This window comes from Macrobrachium rosenbergii, chromosome 10, assembly GCF_040412425.1.
Source record: "Macrobrachium rosenbergii isolate ZJJX-2024 chromosome 10, ASM4041242v1, whole genome shotgun sequence".
Lineage (NCBI taxonomy): Eukaryota > Metazoa > Arthropoda > Malacostraca > Decapoda > Palaemonidae > Macrobrachium > Macrobrachium rosenbergii.
In genome coordinates this window covers 33954073-33977639 of record NC_089750.1, presented here as the reverse complement: position 1 = coordinate 33977639, position 23567 = coordinate 33954073, and the positions used below count along the sequence as shown (strand labels likewise).

Genomic DNA, 23567 nt, shown 5'->3' with positions numbered 1-23567 from the left:
GCATGGCAAGTTAAATAAGTTAAACAACTATCTGGTATACGCCAAAAGAATCTGACAAAATTTCTTGCCAGAAAACTCATCACAAGGGATAGGGGAGTTGGAGTGAGGAAGGAGAAAAGATACAGAGGGGGAAAATGGTTTGAAGAGGGGAAAATGGTTTGAAGAAGATATCTTTAATTTTATGCATGATTTCTGTGGTTTTTGCATTGGTGCTACACATGATAATGTTTACAGATGGAGGAGAAATAGTGTTCCTAAATTATATTCTAAAAAACAATTAATCGATTATGAAATCTTAAATAACTGTAACAGCTGGTAGCCTGTCTTCTGTAACCAGAAGACATAGTGATAAGAATATAGTTAACCTTGTATAAACTCTATTCAGGTTTCTGTACAATCATGCTGCAATTTCCTACATCACTTTACAAAATATATCGTTCAAATTTTATTTCTTTTTTATTTTCCATGTATTAATTAGTTTGAGAAAACTTTTGATAATATAAAATCAATTGTACTGTAACCATTAAAAAATAAAATTGCAAGAAAATTCCTTGTTTAATGCAGGTTTTTAAGTATTTTGTCCGAATCATTATGAAATATTTCATTATGTTTAGATATGAACATGCATACCAACCTTGTTATCATAGAACTATCTGTATAAAGAACTTTCTGTTAAAAGATTTTAAGTATTTTGTCCGAATCATTACGAAATATTTTATTATGTTTAGATGTGAACATGCCTACCAACCTTGTTATCATAGAATTATCTGTATACAGAACTTTCTGTTAAAAGAATGTTATTTTACGAAAATAAGGCACAAGTGGGTGGAGTTTGGTATACCTGGTGTTATCAAATTCTCATCTGTTTAAAAAAAAATGTTATTTTAAGCTGACAAATTAGATATGATTATCAAAATTACTTTATAATTTATAACTTCCTTACTTAAATATATTTTGCTTGACTGAAGGGCGGTGAAATGCATTAAAATGTGAGGTTTGGTTGGCACGCCTTGAAGGCCAAATGTTGAGGAGACTGGTGTTGGGGCACGATAACTTATAACTTACAGATGAAAATTTTCTTATTAATATCATAAAAAATGTTGAACTGACAAAAGGATATTTTTATAAATATGAAGAAATCAGATATATGAAATAAGAAAACTGGGAATATTGTTTTTTAATAAATGAATGGTTTAACGGGAGTTACATAGGCCTAGAATGAATGGTGAATGGTAACGACATGTGTGAACAGAGTTATCAGTGTTTTTGGGTTCACACCAACTATCAAAATGTGAACAGCATCCATGAACTGCAGCTGGCTAGATTTGCTGAATATATTTAATAAACATAATTTACTGTTGTTTTTGTTTGTGTTCAAAAGGATCTATTAATTTATTTTTTGAAGTTGTTCTCAATTTACATTGGTTTTATTGGTTAATTTTTTTTCCTGCTGAATGAATTTTTTTTTAATGTTACGTTTCAACTATACTTCTTACTTGCTATCAGTATTATCTGCTACCTATTCTTGATGTAAATTACATATGAAAATATATCATTTTTGTTTTCCTGTTTTACCTGACCATGACAAGTAAACATTTGTCTCTCAAGGACAGAAAAATTGAGTACTCAAGCACAAAGGCTCAGAATTAGGCCAAATGGACAATTTTATGAGGCCATTCAGCACTGGAATGATCAATCATATATTTGCATGACGATTGTAAAAGAATACATTATTGATTAAAAAAAAAATCTAATAAAACACTAATCGTTATTAAAAAAATCATAATGCTTATTATAGGATACCCAGGTTTTCACAGTACAGGCAAGGATCAGTAGGCCTAGCCAAATATTCATATGTTGATATTCAGCATCTTTCAAAATTTTGATTATGATAAATAAGCAAAATGTGATAAATAGTAATAAATACTTGTCTTTTAACGCTGTATGTGCAAAACATATAGGCCTACAAATTTTGAGTGCTAAAATAAAACCCTCTTCAGACAGCAAATATGTTGTTTAGTTAAGCTACCGGGCCACTGATTGCCCATGTGATACCCATTAGCAAGTGATTCATCTGTTGGTTTAAGATTAGACCAGCCTTGTGCTAGCACAAGCTTTTGCTCCAGGACAACCCATACTGAGCAACTGAGAAGATATCAGTCTGTCAACATGGCACATTATGTGCCTGTGCTGCCTGGCAGATAGTTGCCAGATACCACTTGCTGAATACTTCCAAATGCCGTATGTCTGAAACATAAAGGAAACTGATACAATATTTTACATTTCAATTGTACAATAGCAGTTGTGAAGTCAGAAAACTTTATTGGAGTCAATTTTGAACAATATTGGGTTTTTATTTCCAAAAATGTCTTCCAAAGGTGGTAAGTCTACCAGGAGAGTGAAGTTGCATCCCTTGTGAGTACTGCTACTACCTACTTTTACAAATTTTGTGTTGCTGCTCAAGGAAAAGTTTTAATCCTTACATTTAATGTCCTCAAGGTTCAAAAAGAAAATATCTAGAAAAAACATGGAGAAATTTGTACAGTAGTTTTAATGGGAGACAAGGTTAGCTCCTTTACATTTAATGTTAACCAGGTCCAAGGAGAAAAAAAAAAACTTTCTGCATTCATGACTTGGCAGAAAGCCATGCAGAAATCAAAGTTACACAGGCTGGACCAGGTACAGTGCCAGTGGTTTATCTATTACCTCGGGACCACACGTCACAGAGAAAACAAAGTTTTTTTTTATCAAGATATAAAGATCAATGAGCTGTGAGCCTTCCTGAATGGGCAGCTCATGAACTTCTGTCATTAACAGTAGTGTAAGTTGGGAAAATGCAGGTCTGCTACTGCTGAATGGTATGATGAGACCTTTACACAGCTCATGTTTGATGATGGCCTGAATGTGAGCCATATTGACCATACATATATGATGGGTCTATTTTATGTGGGCATCCCAGAAAAAACTGGTAAGAGCAAGGGAAAAAGGCTGCTAAAGGCTTCAGGAGGAACAAATTCTGATTAATACTCAGAAACTCACCAAAACTGTTTATTGTTGGAAAATTTAAAAGCACTTAGGGACATTGAAAAATATGTAAAATTTCCTCAAAAATGCCCGGATGACTGCAAACGCCTTTTCCAATTAGTTTCACTACTAATCTGTCAGCAGTGAAGGCTACCTTAAGGAAACTGGGACTTCCTGATGATTTCTGGGTTGTCCTCTCTCCCTGGAAAACTGTCATACCAGTTCTCCTAATCATGATCTTATTAACCCTTAAATGCCGAGCCTCTATTTACAAAAATGTCTGCTGTATGCCGGCGGGGTTTGAGAGTTAGCGCCGAAGCGGAAAGAAAGTTTTTTCAAAAAATCACAGCAAGCTTAGTTTTTAAGATTAAGAATTCATTTTTGGCTCCTTTTTTTCTCATTGCCGGAAGTTTAGTATGCAACCATCAGAAATGAAAAAAATATCATTATCATATATAAATATTGGAATATATGACAGCGCAAAAAAATTTCATATATAATTGTATACACATCATGCTGTGAGCAAGACAGTTAAAGCTAATGAGCTATTTTTTTTGTTGTTGTATTGTACACTAAATTGCAATGATTTTGGTATATAACAAATTGTAAAATGATCAAAGCAGCAGAGAAAATATTATCACAAAATGATGCATGAATTCGTAACGCGTGGGAGTAAAAAAAAATGATTTTTTCATAAATTCACCATAAATCGAAATATTGTGCTAGAGACTTCCAGTTTGTTGCAAAATGAAGGTAAATGATTGAATATTACTAGAATGTAAGCATTTTAGCTTACAATTGCATTTTTTGACCATTTCGGTAGAGTCAAAGTTGACCGAAGGTTGAAATTTTGGCACTTATCATGATTTATATGAAAATATTTCAATACTGATAAAAGCTACAACCATGAGTTATTTTTTGTTGTATTCTACATGAAATTGCACACATTTTCATAAATAAAACTTTATGTAATGGCTAATATAAAATGGTGCAAAAATTACGACAAAGTGACTAAAGAAATTCTGAGATAGATTTTCAGCAGAGTGAGCGTGCGCAGAGGTAAGGAAAAAGTTTTTTCAAAAATTCACCATAAATCGAAATATTGTGCTAGAGACTTCACGTTTGTTGCAAAATGAAGGTAAATGATTGAATATTACTAGAATGTAAGAGTTTTAGCTCACAATTGCATTTTTCGACCATTTCGGTTGAGTCAAAGTTGACCGAAGGTTGAAATTTTGGCACTTAACGTGATTTATATGAAAATATTTCAAAACTGATAAAAGCTACAACCATGAGTTATCTTTTGTTGTATTCTACATGAAATTGTGCACATTTTCATATATAAAACTTTATGTAACGGCTAATATAAAACTGTGCAAAAATTATGACAAAGTGACTAAAGAATTTTTGAGATTGTAAGAGCCTGTCGCCATCTCTTCCAAACACGTGTGTGTTCGTCATCCATCGGAATGGCGAGATGTTTGGTGTCTTCACAAACCGAAACATACACACAGTTTGATACAGAAGATTCGTTGGAACATTATGAGTACATGATTAGAATGCTTGCATGGCAATGCAAGTAGTGGTGATTGTACATACATCAAGACAACTATGGTTAGGGAGAAACAGTCGGAAATAGTGTATGATTGAAATCGCGTTCCTTTAGAGAAAGAAAACAAGATGCTCTTGTTGCCTTGTCCACTCCGATGGACAACGAACACACACGTGTTTGGAAGAGATGGCGTCAGGCTCTTACAAGATTTTCAGCAGAGTTAACACGGACGTAAGGAAAAAGCTTTTTTCAAAAATTCACCATAAATCGAAATATTGTGCTAGAGACTTCTCGTTTGTTGCAAAATGAAGGTAAATGACTGAATATTAATAGAATGCAAGAGTTTTAGCTTACAATTGCATTTTTCGACCATTTTGGTAGAGTCAAATTTGACCGAAGGTTGAAATTTTGGCACTTATCGTGATTTATATGAAAATATGTCAAAACTGATAAAAGCTACAACCATGAGTTATTTTTTGTTGTATTCTACATGAAATTGCGCACATTTTCATATATAAAACTTTATGTAACGGCTAATACAAAACAGTGCAAAAATTACGACAAAGTGACTAAAGAATTTCTGAGATTTTCAGCAGAGTTAGCGCGCGGACGTAAGGAAAGTTTTCTAAAAAATTCACCATAAATCGAAATATTGTGCTAGAGACTTTTTGTTTGTTGCAAAATGAAGGTAAATGATTGAATATTACTAGAATGTAAGAGTTTTAGCATACAATTGCATTTTTCGACCATTTCGGTCGAGTCAAAGTTGACCGAAGGTTGAAATTTTGGCACTTATCGTGATTTATATGAAAATGTCAAAATTGATAAAAGCTACAAACATGATTTATTTTTTGTTGTATTCTACATGAAATTGCACACATTTTCATGTATAAAACTTTATGTAAAGGCTAATAGAAAACAGTGCAAAAATTATGAAAAAGTGACTAACGAATTTCTGAGATTTTCAGCAGAGTTAGCTGATGCTTTCTTTTGGGCTAAGAAAGAAATTTGCGCATGCACAGCTGGGTCACGCTTGTAAACAAAACAACAGCGTGATCCATGAACTCCCAGCATCCCTCAAGGCGCGATTTAAAATTTTTCGCAAACGAGGCCTATAAGTATTTTTCCGTGAATATTTAAAAAAACTTTTTGTAGTCGACGTATTTTACGTCCACTTGGCACCCGACAGACAACTTTTGTCGACGTAAAATATGTCCAGTCGGCGTTAAAGGGTTAATGGGAGTAATTTTGCTGTCTAATAACCTGCCAATGTGGCCTCCTTAATCCAGCCATGGACCAAGAAACTCAGTAATTATTGTGCATCTTTTGCATAAAACTATTTACAACTGCCTCTGCCAGACCTTTTGAGTGACCTCACAGTCACATATACCACACATATGGAGCACATTGCCTTGAATTATAAGAATTCATTGGACAAGATGCTCAGCAATTACAAGGTCATTCTGAAGGTTTTAATGGTGCCCCACCCACTAATGTCCCTCAGGGCCTAGAGACAATGGGAGACAGACAAATAAAAGTGATATTGAAGACTGTATCAGAGGTGAATGAACCTCCACTGGAGTTTGTTGAGAGATGTTCTCATTTTAGCACATCAGAAGTCATGCAGTATGATTACTCACTTCTGGCCTTCTAATCTAACACAGCAGCATCAATTAAGCATGCTACCATTTATAACCTGTTCAGGTAAGCTACTAAAATAACCTCTGCCACCACCATTACCGCAACAACCCCTGAACACATTTCATGGACTATAGACTGGTACCTGGCCTGAGTGTCACCTACAGTTGGATGACCCTGAATTCTTGGGGTTAATGAATCCAAGCCCTTGAAGATTGATGACTTTGAGCCAGTGGCCTTGAAGGAAGTTGATCCTGAGTTCCAGTAGCAAGTAGCAGGGCCCTCCACTGCTTCAGATCCCTCCCCACATCTGTTGCCCCAGGTCTGTACCTACTGTAGCCTAACACCCACCAAAATTTTAGCATAGTGAAAATAATAGAATCAAAAGCTATGTAAGAGGTTTAAGTATTTTCTTCTAATTTAGAATACTGTAAGTGGTGTATAAATTGTAGGATAGTATATTTAGGCATTAATTTTTATAGATATTAAAATGTACGATACATTAATTTACCATTCAACAAAACAGATTAGGAACTGGGAGAGTAAGAGAACTGGTTGTATTGTACATGTACAGCATGTTCTATAGTTATGAAAGTATGTTTTTTCTTTTTCCAACTATCTAAATCTAGAAGGTGGCTAACTTGCATATTTGGATTTTATTTTAATGTTAAACTTTGGTCAGAATACTAAGAGTGATTGCAGATATGTTTACCAATAAAAGTATTAGAAACCAAGGGCGTAAGGTGTCCAATTATTTGGAATATTTCATTACCTGGCGTGGCCTTTTCCAAGGAAGCCAAATAATCAAGCACAAATTGGATACATTTTTGCTTAAAATTTCTTAAAACCTTTTTACACTTCAAAAGTGTTTTAGTTTCAAGTCAACATAAAGATATTGAGATATTTCTTGACAAAGCTCACACAATGTGGGTTATTTTGCTTGTAGATACACCAAGAGCTTTTCAAGATATATGCAAATTTTTACAGCTTCAAATCAACTTTTTTACCATACAACATATTTACGCTATTTCTTTTTGAAGCAATTTGAAAACTGAGTGAAGTAATAATGAAAATATTTTAATGTCACTGGTAAAAAGATAAACTAAAAACTATAGATGAACTCTGTTTCACCTACAAAGGAACAGTGTAAGAACAAAACATTTCTAGCAGGTACTTTTTAACATAAGCACATCATGCAGTTACAGCCACTGAGGTTTCAGACCTTAATCCTGCATCACAATTATTAATATCAACATACCTGCATGAGGTCCATTTGTGTGTCTTCGAGCCATTGGTGTGGGTGATGAGAGGTCCATGGAGTTGTTGCGACGGTGTGGAGGGGGGTCCAACTGATACTGTTGGGGTAGTGGTGGTGGTATTAATGCAGGGGCATTTGTCCTGTGATGGTGTGGTAAATGAAGATTATGGAGATGATGGTGAAGGTTGACAGAATGGAGGGAATGTCCTGGTGGAGCATGATGATGATGTGTAGGGCCATGTTGTAAACCCCCTGAAGAATGCATTCGTGGTAGAGTGGAAGTTCGTGGTGGTATTGGTGGTGGGGATTGATCCCTGGGAGGAAGTTCAGGTGCATCAGGTGCTTGTTTTACCTGGAAGTATAAAAACAATCAATATAATATTCAATGCAGGGCATACAACATTCTATGTAATGCAATGGGACAAGAAAACGAGAGAAAATGTAAAATATACCTTTGGTGAGGTTTCTCCTATTGATGGTTCTCTTTTCCGCCTTGGTGGTAAGGGAGGAGGTGGTTGAGGTGAACTGACTGCTATAGGAGCTGGCACTATTGCTGCTGCAGCTGGAGGCATGTGAGGATTACCTGATACAGATGGAGGCAAGGATGGAAGCACAGGAGGAAACCCAGAAGGAAAAGGGTACCCACCTATACTTCCCAACGAACCTGAGAAAATGAAGAAAACATTGAACACCATCTATTCTTCCAGTACAAATGCTTCAGCTCTTTTACATTACTGAACACCATCTATTCTTCCAGTAAGAATACCTAAGCCCTCTTACATTATCTACACTGAAGCCAATAAATTTTAATGTAGTGTCACTGGAAGTTAATGTATACACCAAAGATCTAAAGGTCTTGCCTCATTTCTGCTATATAGTATATTTGATGAAAGCTACTGCTCAATAATATGGATAACAAAATGCACCATTATTTTAATATGAATTAATTTAATGACTTTAGATAAGAAAAAATTGGACTTAACAAACTTAAGACTACAGTTCATAAATTACTTTCATTAACCCTTTAACGCCGAAGCCCTATTTACAAAAACGTCTCCTGTATGCCGGCGGCGTTCGGTGAGTTAGCGCCGAAACGGAAAAAAAGTTTTTTTCAAAAAATCACAGCACGCTTAGTTTTTAAGATTAAGAGTTCATTTTTGGCTCATTTTTTTGTCATTGCCTGAAGTTTAGTATGCAACCATCAGAAATGAAAAAAAAATATCATTATCATATATAAATATTGGAATATATGACAGCGAAAAAAAAACTCGTATATAATTGTATACAAATCGTGCTGTAAGCAAAACGGTTAAAGCTAATGAGTTCATTTTTTTTAGCTGTATTGTACACTAAATTGCAATGATTTTGGTATATAACAAATTTTAAAACGATCAAAGCAACACAGAGAAAATATTATCACAAAATGATGCATGAATTGTAACGAGCGGACGTAAAAAATGTTTTTTCAAAAATTCACCATAAATCGAAATATTGTGCTAGAGACTTCCCGTTTGTTGAAAAATGAAGCTAATTAATTGAATATTACTAGACTGTAAGTGTTTTAGCTTACAATTGCAGTTTTCGACCATTTCGGTCGAGTTAAAGTTGACCAAAAGTCAAATTTTTTCTATTTATCGTGATTTATATGGAAATATTTCACAACCGATGAAAGCTAAAACCATGAGTTATTTTTTGTTGTATTGTACATGAAATTGCGCACATTTTCGTATATAAAACTTTATGTAACGACTAATATAAAGCGGTGCAAATATTATGACAACGAGACGAAAGAATTTCTGAGATGTTGGCCGAGTTACAGCGCGCAGGCGTAAGGAAAATGTTTTTTTTAAATTCACCATAAATCGAAATATTGAGCTAGAGACTTCCAATTTATTGCAAAATGAAGGTAAACGATTGAATATTACTAGAATGTAAGAGTTTTAACTTACAATTGCGTTTTTTGACCATTTCGGTCGAGTTAAAGTTGACTGGAGGTTGAAATTTTGGCAGTTATCGTGATTTATGTGAAAATATTTCAAAACTGATAAAAGCTACAACCATGAGCTATTTTCTGTTGTATTCTACATGAAATTGCGCACATTTTCATATATAAAAGTTTATGTAACAACTAATGTAAAACGATGCAAACATTACGACAACATGACGAAAAAATTTCTGAGATGTTCGGCCGAGTTACCGCGCGCAGATGTAAGGAAAAATTTTTTTTTTCAGAAATTCACCATAAATCGAAATATTGTGCTAGAGACTTCCAGTTTGTTGCAAAATGAAGGTACATGATTGAATATTACTAGAATGTAAGAGTTTTAGCTTATAATTGCATTTTTTTACCATTTCGGTTGAGTTAAAGTTGACCGAAGCTTGAAATTTTGGCAGTTATCGTGATTTATATGAAAATATTTCAAAATTGATAAAAGCTACAACCATGAGTTATTTTCTGTTGTATTCTACATGAAATTGCACACATTTCCATATATAAAACTTTATGTAACGACTAATATAAAACAGTGCAAACATTACGACAACGTGACGAAAGAATTTCTGGCGCGGATGTAAGGAAAAAGTTTTTTTCAGAAATTCACCATAAATCGAAATATTGTGCTAGAGACTTCCAATTGGTTGCAAAATGAAGGTAAATGATTGAATATTACTAGATCGTAAGAGTTTTAGCTTAAAATTGCGTTTTTTTACCATTTCGGTCGAGTCAAAGTTGACCGAAGGTTGAAATTTTGGCAGTTTTCGTGGTTTATATGAAAATATTTCCAAACTGATAAAAGCTACAACCATGGGTTTTATTTTGCTGTATTGTACATGAAATTGCGCACATTTTCATATATAAAACGTTATGTAACGGCTAATATAGAACAGTGCAAAAATTACAACAAAATGACGAAAGAATTTATGAAATTTTCGGCTGAGTTACCACCCGTGCGTAAGAAAAATAGTTTTTTTCAAAAATTCACCATAAATCGAAATATTGTGCTAGAGACTTCCAATTTGTTGCAAAATGAAGGTACATGATTGAATATTACTAGAATGTAAGAGTCTTAGCTTACAATTGCGTTTTTCGACCATTTCGGTCGAGTCAAAGTTGACCGAAGGTTGAAATTTTTTGTAGTCGACGTACGGTACATCCACTCGGCACCCAACAGACAATTTTAGTCGACGTATGATACGTCCAATAGGCGTTTAAGGGTTAAATCAATTTATGTTAACTCCTTAAATGAGGAAAAACAAAACTTTAAAACCTTTTAGTATACAGTTAATCAGTAAATGAAAAGATAAATCAGGATAAATCAGGATTCTTTACACATGAAATGAGAAACTACCAATTTCCAGAAAGGAGAAAACATTTATTCAATACAGAGGAGTACAAAAGAAATAAACAATTCAATTTACAGTAACATGAAAATGCTGAATGCCCTAGAGCACGATTCTCATGAAATATATTGACTTTAAAATGAAAGAATAAATAATACATACCGCTTGGGTTGATTTCTACTTGTGCAAAAATGGAATCATGAGCAGTATGTGGTGGCGTGCAAGGAGTGGAAGGAGTTGGGGGAGTGATCATCTGTGGAGTATCATCTCCATCACCTTCAACCATCTTGGTACCGCGTTCTCGTTCAAACATGTGAGGCAAGGGGTTGGGCACAGTGCGGCTGTTTCGAGGCTTGATGCCTGGGGATTTCAGAAAACTAGCAGGCCATTTTCGATCCTGAAAAAAATAAAACAAAATCTAGAATCAGCACATCAGGTTTGAACTGGGTATCTGGAATGATGAATAAAACAGAAGACAACCTGCCAAGGAGATAGGGTAACTGCCTGAAATTCTTACTCTACAATGCAAAGGTATGAACAGCCTCATATACAGAAATACATCAATATATGTATTATTAGTTTTTAAAATTCTATTCTTTCATAAAATGGAGTGCAAATCTCCTTCAATACAAGGTAAGTTTTAAGTCATTCTCCATAACCTTTGTTTCATATACTACTGTAGTTCTAGCTTTCTTGGCCAATATTCCATAATGCTTTTCATGAAAAAATCCGATGTGGTTAACATCACAAGATCTGTAACCTGATCTAAATAAAAAAAGAAAATCTTTTGGGTACAGAGATGAGTAGCACGCTTGTTTTCATAGGCTTTTACACGTGCAAAAAATACCAATACAGAATTAATTACTAAAAGTATGGTACTGCAACAATATTGGTAACTCAATCTTTACTTTCTGGGCAAACTTATATGTCTGATCAATGAGACTAAAGTGTGAGGTGAAAAACAATTCTTAAAATAGCTTGTTACAGTTTTCAGATGCTTTTCATGTTACAGAGTATAAAAATACTATTAGATATCAAACATTGTACAAAAAATCGTGGAACCACCAGTTTCTAAACCTTTTAAAGTTTACAATATTATATGTATACTCTTAACTTCCAACCTTCATCAAGGAGCTTCTAATCAAATTCTATATAAGCACATACTATCTCTGATGAAGTCATAATTTTGAATTTAAAAATCTTGTTTTACTTTCCTGATGTTTTGTTTATAGTTCTTCATTCATGGGTTATAACTCTCCTGTCTTGTATGCTCTGCATAATTTCCTCTAGTCTATGCCTTCAGCTATGCCTTTTCTCCATGATTTTTTGGGGGTAATCCTGCTAAAACCTCTCTGACTGACTGCCACCTTACCCTTCTCACCCCATGTCCAAACCATCTCAATCTTTGAGATATCAGCCATATTTTAGTTTCCTAGTACCATACCTCTCAACACATTATATTCCAAATCATTGCCTTTTTCCTTGTTAGTGTCCCTGACCATGCAGTGTAGAGAACCCCCACCTTTATGTCATAAGGTTTTACCTATTTACTATTAGTACATGTATACTGTTCTCTTATTTCATTCAGGCTGTTGCTACTTTTAATTTATGTCCTCTTAACATCAATATTTAAACTCATTCTGTTGTCACTATTAGCTCTTCAATATCCTCATTTGTAGTATCTGCATTCCTAAAACACTTCAGCTGTGAACTGCATCATTTTGTAGTCACATCTCTTCAAAATTTCCTCATCTTCTTTTTCAAGTGCCCATACCTCTGCATAGAGAAGTACAGGCCTCATACATGTACAGTATCATATATTACTGCTCCATTTATTTTTGGCATACAGTATCCTTATTTATGAGTTTGGCCAAATATTTCATCATTAACCCCCAGAGAAGCTCTAGTCTTGATTTCTAAATCTGAAGAAATATGGTCCATGGTCTGTTTGGTGGTGTGAATTTGTCATGCCCATAAATTGGTTTGTGGTTTTGGTGCTCATTCACATTACAGAATCTTATGATGTAATTTTTTTTTGCCAAGGTTTACCATTCCTATTTTGCCACCATTTCTTACCTTGTCATTCTAAAGTGGTTGGTGACTGGTTCATGACTGTCCTATAGTTTGACAAACAAACACAGTGGTAGGGTTTGCTTGGTTAAATGCCATACCTTATTTATCATCCTCACAGAGTGAATAATGCAATAAAAAGTCTTATTACACTACTTTCAAAATTCATGGTAAAGCCACTACACTACTTTCAAAATTCATGGTAAGGCCAAAATTCAAAGTCATATTTAATGTCTTCATTAAATAAACATTGTAAGGGGATAAAAGAATACAGGATTAATAAAAGACTTAAGACCACAGGTATAGGAAAAAACAGAGGATTAAAGGAGTCAGTAGTGATTTAAAGAAAGGTGAATGAGGTTAAATATCCCGCAAAAAGGCAACAAAGATAAATTGCACACTGACTTCATACTTTAACAGGCTATAGCTTTCTACTGGTGAAGAACACATTCAAGTGATGCAGTATACTTAGTTGCTTTGTTTTGTGTTTTCTGGAAAGTATCATGTGTATTCTACAAAAACAGTTCTTTTCTTTTAATTTACATTATCAGACTTCACTTCTGTTTCACTCTGACTGCCTTTTTTAAGCTCTGACTGCTTTTTTTAGGCTCTTATGTAAAAAAAAAATGGAACTGTAATCAGAATTTAAATTATTTTATAGCTTTCTTAATGAACCTGCAAACAGTGTTTTCTTTTTTATTTGTGCACTACAATTCAATACTCTTTCCTTCAGGATATTCTTTTATATAAAATTTTCCTGCCTTTTAGTTTAAGCTTTGTCTCTTTTGCTAGAATGTAAACTGATTGATTTATGGTTCTCTCACAGTATAACAACTAAGGTTACTGATGCTGATAACATTTACTGAGAAAGACAAAATTTATATAAAAACTATGAATGTAATGACAAGATTAAAAAAAATATATCAACAGCTTTTAAAGAAGACCTGCTTCAGATACAAATCTAAAGATGCCACTGGCATCATAAACAACTTCTTCCCTTAGGACTTTAGCTTGGATTTACCTGCTATTCTCATCCCGGGTCTCAGAGAGAAAGCTATTCCTAAGGTTCCCAGAACTTAGGCATTAAATTAGCAAATGTCTGACTGTCAAAGGGATCAGGCAGTCATCACAGTATGGTTGATTTCCATCCACTACTAAAAACTTGTGTGAGAGGCAGGTACGCCCTATACTTAGACAGCAGAGGGGCAGTTTCCCATATCCTGGGCATTTTGCTATACTTAAATGAAGAGTGATACTCATAATTTCTTTAATTTTTTTTCCCCAACTCTATTCCAGTGTTATTGCCACATTCTCCTAATAAGTGATCTGATAATTGATAAGAAATCACCATTAACTTGGAAGCAAACCAGCTACAGCATCTTTTGCTTGTTTGTCTGCCTTTTCATTATCAAACACTCCTACATTTGCTAGGATCCAACTTATATTCCTCTGCAATTCATTAAATAGAGCAACTCCTAAGTTTTCAAAACCAATGGATTAGTCGAGTGAAAACACTCTGTAAAACACTTCTTGAGTCACTAAAAATGGTAAAATTTCCTTCACCAACAGTTGCTATTTTCTCAACAACAGTTTAAATCCCATATAGTTACACCTGTAAAAATAGAATTCATGACATGTAATGTACCTCTACAGTAAAAAACATTACTACAAACTCGAAGTCCAACATCAGCATTGGATGTCATCTATTATCATTAAAATTTAGTTCCCCTTATAACCAAGCACTTTCTTGGAGCTGGGGGGGTTTACATGGTCCAAGGAAGAACTAGGTAATGACAGTAGGGAAGATTTCTAGTCTACCAGGTATAGCCACAATTTCAAAGCCAATTCTGAGTATCCACACAAAATCTGGAACTCTATAAAATCCATTTCTTAGATTTTTTTCCCTTCTTATTCTCTGACTAACATCCCATTGATGACCACTGTAAGGAAACTGACCAGGTTTTCACTACAAACTGGTTTTGGTGGATGGTGGCTTTTGACAGAACACCCCTCCAACCATACAAATGGAGTAATGTACCTACTGTGGTTGAGCAAGGGGAACCTTTTATGTCAACCATTGCCCTTAGTGCTGTATGACCTAAACAGACCTGTCCCTTGAGTCAATTTGAGTTACCCTAAAACCATATGAAAGGAATATATGAAATCACCTCAAACTAAATTCAATTTTAGCCCAGACTTGTCTCTTGAGTCAATTTGAGTTACCCTAAATCCACATGAAAGGAATATATGAAATCGCCTCAAACTAAATTCAATTTTAGCCCAGTCTGATAGTGAGGCAGAGAGTTGGCCTGAGAATCCTTGTTCTCAAAAGAGTGAGTGCCCCCCAAAAAATAGTGAAACAAAAACAGGTCATTTAAGGTACCCCCTAAAAACAAACAGCTGATTAAAACAGCTACAGAAAATCAGTCCAAAACTACAAAAATAAATGGTATAAATGTTAAAAGTAACAAAGCATGATATTCTTTAATTACATCCAAAGAACAGTAATACTTCCTCATACCCTAAAGGTGGAAGAACTTCCTGAAAATAAAATACTTTTGCAATTCCTCAGATACATCATCATCCGTAATGAGATGTATAACAACCCTGCTAAGTAAAACAGTACCTCTATGTTTAAAATTGTCTAATAAAATTCAATGGGCAACTTATCACAGAATAAAAAATTCTTGGTAAAAACAGACATGTATGCCCTTTTGTTCTGAAACCTATGCAGTGTAAAATATGCTTAAAAGCTGGGCATAAATATGATCAGCTTGAACATGAATGTCACAAAAAAAAAAAAAAGCTTTAGTTGAAAATTAAATTCTTCATCTAGAAAAAAACCTGGCTGAGAATTAATGAAATCATCATACTGTATTGTTTATAGATGAATTGGGTTTAAAATATTTTCTCCTCTTGTACTTTTTCTCTCTCTGTGTGGTTTGTAGTACAGTAATGGTAGTAAAATTTTCAGTTTGCAGAGGGTACCAGTAGCTGCAGTTCATGAATTTTTTAAATTTTCAAATATTTTCAGTGTCATTTCCATAAATAGTTAAAAAATTAAGAATAACAACAACTAGGGGGCCCTACCTGAAAAAGTACATTACTGTAACATCTCATACATAGCTGGCTAAGATGAACCAGCTGGACATACACTCGACTCGCATTACCCTCAAGACCATCAGAATAAGTTCAATGATGGAGATCTGATTTGAAATTAAACTTTCACTTCACTTCACCAGATTATTACCATCAGTACCTCTGACCTTATTATGTAAATTTTTCCCCTTACTAGGTTCGACGTTGAGTTTGTTCTCATCCCTCCATTCTGCCTTGCTCAACTTCCATCCAGTGTAGATCTTCAACTTAGCCATTTTTCAAGATTTCCTTGGACTTTTTGTATGTTTATCATGCTAACTCCATGTCTACTGCTTTTCTGACTCGCTGTTTCTTATCCTTTCTCATCACATGTCGATGCATCACAATTTTTTTTGGATTTTTCTATTTTTCAGCCATTGGACACCAAACCTTTTTGCCATTTCATTGCTTGTACTTAACCTTCCCACTGCATTGTCCATGAATCAAAGCTTCATACATTAATACCTTTTCAAAAACATTCTACTATTCCTTTATCAGTGCATAGGCTTCTGCACATATCTGTACAAACCTTAAGCACACATTATTAGTCTACTTATGAGATATTACTCATAAGTAGCATAACAATCTCTTTCCTGGTCATCCAGGCTGTTGCTATTCTTTTTTATGCCCTTTCAAATCTGTGCCACAGCATGATTCATTTTCCTTTCATATTGATTTGATCTTTATACTTATTTTAGTCATCAAAAGGCTCTTACTCCACATATACTCTGCAATCCTGAATATCTATTGTGACACCATCTGCTCCATTACGTACGCATTGTGGTAAGTTTACTTGACTCCATTCCAACAATATCTACGAGACCATATTCCTGACTATTTTTTACTTTGGTTCATTTCCAGTCACCAAAAGGTTCGTTTTGCTAATGTTGGTTTTAAAGCCTCCCCTCGCCATTTCATTCTTCCACCTCTCAATTTTTACTCTTCCTTTCATTGCTAACACTGACTTCACCTCCTTACAGCAGCTACCAGGAGCTTTCCTTTCTATGAGCCTTTGTAGCTTTCTCCATGACTGGAGTTCCTTGTTGGCCAAGTGGATTCCATTCTCAGCTGCGAGTTCAAATCTCCGAGCGGCCAATGAAGAATAAGAGGAATTTATTTCTGGTGACAGAAATTCATTTCTCGCTATAATGTGGTTCGGATTCCACAATAAGCTGTAGGTCCCGTTGCTAGGTAACCAATTGGTTCTTAGCCACGTAAAATAAATCTAATCCTTTGGGCCAGCCCTAGAAGAGCTGTAAATCAGCTCAGTGGTCTGGTTAAATTAAGATATACTTAACTTTTCTCCATGACTGGACTACAGTATCATAAAATGCAAAGGGTTCAGGGCTGTCCTCAAGGGACATCAACATATACCTCAAATTCTTCTATCAATCATCACTGTCTTCGCTATAAATATCATGGTATTGTAACAGTACTAGCTCAGTAAGTCTTTCTGGTAACCTTCTGCCTTTCTGTTGTTGACTTCTCTGGCATTAAGCCAACATCTTCAATATTTTCAATGCATGCTCCAGCAAACTTACTCCACTGTAAGTAAAACACCATAGTGCAATCCCTTTTCCTTATCAGGTTTTCACTTACTCTGGTTCACTCATTGATGACCGACTCAATTTGGTTTTCACGTGTCACTTTTTATTCCTGGTGTTCAAAGGGTTTTCCCATTTAACTTCCCAAGTATCCTACCTCTTCAGATGTTACATTCTCTGCACATCCCTATACAATGTCAACAACCTCCAGTTCACTGGCTTCATTGAGATGATTTTAAATACTACCCCAGTAATTCCAGTATCTATCTTTCCAGACTTAATTCCTCTATTTTCATGTTTTAGATACTCTCCCCTTTTCATATCTTCACCATTTTTCCTCACACCCCTCTCCTCTTTTGCCTTTATCACCTACCTGTCATTCTCCCTCTTCATTTCTCAGCAAATATTTTTGTAAGTGTCTGTATCTGTCCTCTATCAGAGCAGAATGCTCTCATTTCTTCATTCGGCCTTTATTCCACATCCATATCACTCTTCCTCTATACTCACATTATTTGACCATGTTAACATATATTCTACTGCAAACTAAAGTCCATGCTTGAAACCTTCAAATAATATGGTTTTACTCTATAAGCAATACAGTTGTTTTCCTCGAAAAATAATTTGTATTAAATACTTTAGCGATCAATAACAATCTCAAGAATAAATAAATAGGCTAGCAACCATTTTTTAGGGAGTTCCCCAGTCAAGGGTAGATTCATTCACCTTTTGAATACCAAATCACAAAAAACAAACTGTGCAGAAAACTTCCACAACCTTACATGATTCATACACTAAACACAAGAGGGTCACCAGCAATGCATCAAATCTCCAACACACTGCACTACCCATCTTTACCTTGCAGGTACTCCCTCATTTCCTAGATATTAAGGCCTTCTATTACAGTACCTCTTCCAAGTCAAACAGATCCTTCACCAACCTACCATCATATATTTTCTCCACATGACCAAACCACCTCAAAACATTCAGATACACCTTGTCATCCACACTAACCTTTTTACCACTACTACACTTTTCCACATTTCTCACTCTTTCAATCTTTACTCCACACAGATTTTTGTATGGAGACAATCACAATGGCTTCAAACGTTTTTGATTCTTTGCATACAGCATTCTCACTTCATTTCTATGGAGGAGTTTGTTCACCCACCTCCAATATATCTTGCTACATTCCTTGCTTCACTTATCATGTGACTCACTTCTCTCTTTAAGTCATAGCCTACTTTTCTGTGATAGCCAATAGGTTGCAGTGATTATATAGTTTCTTTCAGGTACTACGTTAACCTTAAATTCTAAATTTTTTTATCACTCTATATAGACAAATTGGTAGATATTGGTGTTACTGTTTGATAAGTTACTGGGACCTGTGCCTAGTTTGGGTCTCGGTATAATCATAGAATGTTGTCATTCTTCTTTAAATCTTCAGCTGAAAACCCTTATGGACACAATCAACATGCTTTAAACCCAAGGGGGCTCTAAAGGGAAATCAGCCAGCAAAGAGAGAACAGTTAAAGGAAAAGTTGAGAAATAATTGAATACGAGGAAACAGAAAATAAGGCTGACACACCTGAATTCAGACACATCAGCTCAGGGCAGACTCCACAACTGCACTAGGAAAACTATTCCACATTTTGGTTGTAGCCAAGTAAAACTCCAGCCAAATATTAGTATTAAACCTGATATTAGAAGAAGACACTGCAGCAGTAGCCTGCCTAGTGTTGTGAGTAAAAACAGCCAAGTCAGGTAAAGATGAGTGCAGAGGATTTTTTCACTGTAGTACATCTGATGCAACAAACATAATGAACTCACTTTGCATCTAAGCTATGAGTCAACATCAAGAGGTGGTAAAATAAACTTGACTGATGACATAATTCTATTCAAGAGTTTGAAATGAGAATCAACACCCAAAGACGACACTGCAGAATAGTACATCAATATTCAAAAGGATTTCCAAAAATTCTATTTCTGAGAGACTGAGGAAGCAATGTCACATATACGGTCACCACCCAACTTATGAACATCCATATTACCAACATTCAGAGCCACGAACAGACCAGGTCACAAGTTAAAACTGTATTTTGAGCACTCCTCATTGCCACCATTAAGTTCAGATTTTACTCTGCATGCCTATTCTTCAAGCAAGAATTTGCACAAAGAACAGAAAACAAGAAGGAAGAAGAACCCGTTCCTTTAACCCCTTCCCTGATCATCCCGAGTATTCTCGTGATTAACTACTATGTATTCTTACATTCGCAAGAATACTCGTTCATACTCATAAAATATTCCTACTTATTTCTATCTTCCTGATTTAACTCGTTCTTTGATGAATTCCCATTTTCTATATTTCCTCTCCCCATAGGAAACACTTCGTATGTATTTTTGCCAATAGATGGCAGAATGCATTGTTTATTTTATTAAGTTCCAATGTCAGATGCTGCTCCTGTGAAATTCTTTCCAAGTTCATAACTTTCAAAGCATGGAAAAAATACTAGGTTTTGAATGTTGCATAAATCTCAATTTTTACCTTTCTAACATCCAAGGTAATTCTTTATAATACTGCATGACTTAAAAATACAGTAGAACTAGTACTGTATAATCTATGACTCCCGAATTAACTCAGGAATATCAACATCAACAAAAATTATGCACTACATTTTAAAAACCAACTTACGAACAATTCAGGATACAAACGGTCGTCCACAACATAATTCGTTTGTAAGTTGGGTAGTGACTGTATGCTTCTCTGAAGTCAATCTCATATGAAAAGTTACACCTAAAATCTTTAAATTTTGAGTTACTGACACTGGAAACTGTACCATTCATATTTAAATAAGGATGCTAAGGCAAACTTGTTCTGGATCAACTAGTTTTTCATGCCTCAAAGACTACTCTACTCATGGATACATGCCAGGTCTCTATTCAAGGATTCTGCAACCACAAACCTAAGGTGCAAAGAAGGAACAACTAGAAGAGTAACGCCATCGGCATATTCAACCAATTTGTTCTTTGGACCTTGCCACATGTCACTATTATAGATAATAGAACACTACCTTGAGGAACACCTTAAATGACATTACTAAAGCTACTACACATAACATATATTAGACAGAACCCTTCTGCCTATTAGAAATTCTTTTGGAATGAGTTTACAGCCATGACAGTATTGGCACTGGAGCTAGATATTTGATTAAATCAAAATAGATGTTGTCTTGAACCAGAAATATTCTACTACAGGAGGAAATAATTTCTAATTCTTCAATCATTAATCACTCACCTTAATATAGTTTTTCATTCATTTATCATTTACCTTAATATAGATCTTTTTCTGTTTCAAAATTTACATTCTGAAACTCTTGTTTTTTGTTTATGTTCACAGATATATTCATCAAGATCTGTTTAATTTTACTATTTACCATATGTCTTCCAAGTATATTTTATGTTGTATATGGATCATTAAATCTTCCCCCACTGATCATTACTGCATTTCTTTGCGACCTTGTTTTTATCCATTAATTTGCCTAAACTTTTGGCAAAGTTCCTCAATTTTTTTTTTTTTTTTTTTTTTTGGTAAACACGCACTGTTTCCATAAAATTTTCCTTTAATTGCTTCTGTCCTAAAAAACTGGTTTCAATGCTTTGAGACATTAAAATAATAATTTTTAGAATTTTATTATCTAAGCAAAGGCAAGATTTTCAGTGATTATGAAGTATAATTTTTTAAAGTATACAATTTACAGCTGATTCTAAGTTTGTGACAAATGATAAAAAAATGATTTACTAATTTTCAAATATTAATATTAATTTAACACAAAATATCAATAAAATGTATTTTTTTTAAGTAAAACCTCTTAAAATTATAAAACAGTTGTTTCCTGATTTCTTTTACCAATGTAAACATACCTCAGCTCTCTCTCTCTCTCTCTCTCTCTCTCAGTATTGTGCATGTCCTTTAATGAAATATGAATTACTGTATCATGAAAATAAAAATACAAAACTAAAACTCCAAGAAGTTCATGATGCATACGAATGAGTGTGTGCACACGTATGTACGTTACAATTGATTGACTAATTTCCAAATAATAATATTAATGTAAACACAGCAAAACATCAAGAAAATGTTATTTCACTTACAGAATCCATTTATACTATATTATTACACTGATCTATCATCAATATCATATGCACAAAAAAAACTTGTCCCGACATTTTTAATATTAAGTGTTCTCAGTATCAGCTGATTGAGCCTACTACCGAAAGAATTAGGACAATGATATTTTAGTTGCTAAAAGAAACAAATGTATTAATGGAATTATTTTTAATTTTGTACATAAAAATAAAATGAATAAACAAAGGTAAACTAACATACTTTATGTTAAAGTAAAATCCCTCAAAATCACATAACTGCTGTTTCCTGATTTGTTTTACGATGTAAATACCTCAGTTCTCTCTCCCTCTCTCTCCCCGTACCTAAAAACTCCAAGAAGTTCACGATGCATATGAATGAGTGTGTGCATACATGTGTACATGTTAGCATTTTTTGTTTTGCTTTGCTCGATTTACTGTACCGTTTTTATTACAAGTTTAGTTGATTCTAAGTATGATTACCACACACAACAGCACACAAGTGAATACTTTATCACTGCTGATTCCATTTATAATTTGGTATTTTTTTCAATGCATATTTAAATATTTACTTACAGTATTTAACTCTACTTGTGCATTCCCCATGTTTCCCCTATCTAATGTAAAAAGAAAACAGGATGGCTTGAATACTACATGGGAGAAAATGGCTGCGCCTGAATATAGGGGGAACTTGATTAGCTTCCACACGTAGCTGTAAGCCATATATTTTTAAGGGGAATGATGTAAGATGACTTTGAAATATTAAAGTGTTTTAGGGTGATAGTTTAAGGTATACCGTATTTGGTGTAAGATGATAGTTTAAGGTACATTTGGTGTTTGAACTATCAAAATAGGCAGTTATAAGCCTTTTTACAGGAGGGGGTACCAGGTTATCATGGGTAGTTGTGGTCCCTAAACCCCTACAAATACCAGGGTTGACTGTGTGTGTGTGAGATAGATAGATAGGTTGATAGATAGATATATATAATATATGCTGTATATATATATATATATATATATATATATATATATATATATATATATATATATATATATATATATATATATATGTATGTATAACTGAATCACAAAAATATGGAACATGATGAATATATAAATAAAGATAAAATCCATGAAGGAAACGGAAACACTGGGGCACTCCAGTGTTTCCGTTTTGGATTTTATATATATATATATATATATATATATATATATATATATATATATATATATATATATATATATATATATATATATATATCTACCAAAACTGAGACAGGCATAGGAAGCCTAGATTTGTACAATGCATAGGAAGCTTAGCTTTGTTATCATCCACCAAAAGACTGAAACCTGCACATTAAGCATATCCTCATGCAATCTACTGAAAATGCATCTCTCACTATACACGATATTATATGTGATGAAATCATGTTTTGGGACAAAATTTTAAGGATCATATGATACACAAGACCAGATAATACATGGGTATATACTAAAATTATGGTTCTTATTTATGCTGTATATTTTTTAGTTTTAGGAAATGCAACTGTTGGAACAGAAATGTGCTTGTGCATTAAGAAGCAACCTTCAGTTCGAAATCTGAAAAAATCCAAAAACCGAAACACAGTTTACCCTGAGAGTTTTGGATAAGGGATTGTGGACCTGTATATACATATAAATATATAAATATAATATATATATATATATATATATATATATATATATATATATATATATATATATATATATATATATATATATATATATATATATACAGTCAGTGCAATTTGTCTTGAGATTTGCAACATTAGCCTGCAGAAAAAATCAATTTCATTAATAATAATAATAAAAAAAAATAGTTTAA

At 34.1% G+C, this 23567-nt stretch overlaps 1 protein-coding gene across 1 annotated transcript in view; it reads right to left on the bottom strand.

Annotated features, from left to right (window-relative positions):
* Positions 1–23567, bottom strand: part of LOC136842589 (son of sevenless homolog 2-like) — a 553642-nt gene that overhangs the window by 14887 nt on the left and 515188 nt on the right. The window contains 3 exon segments of the mRNA XM_067110139.1: positions 7473–7824; positions 7925–8136; positions 10974–11208. Coding sequence (XP_066966240.1) covers positions 7473–7824; positions 7925–8136; positions 10974–11208 — 799 coding nt within the window.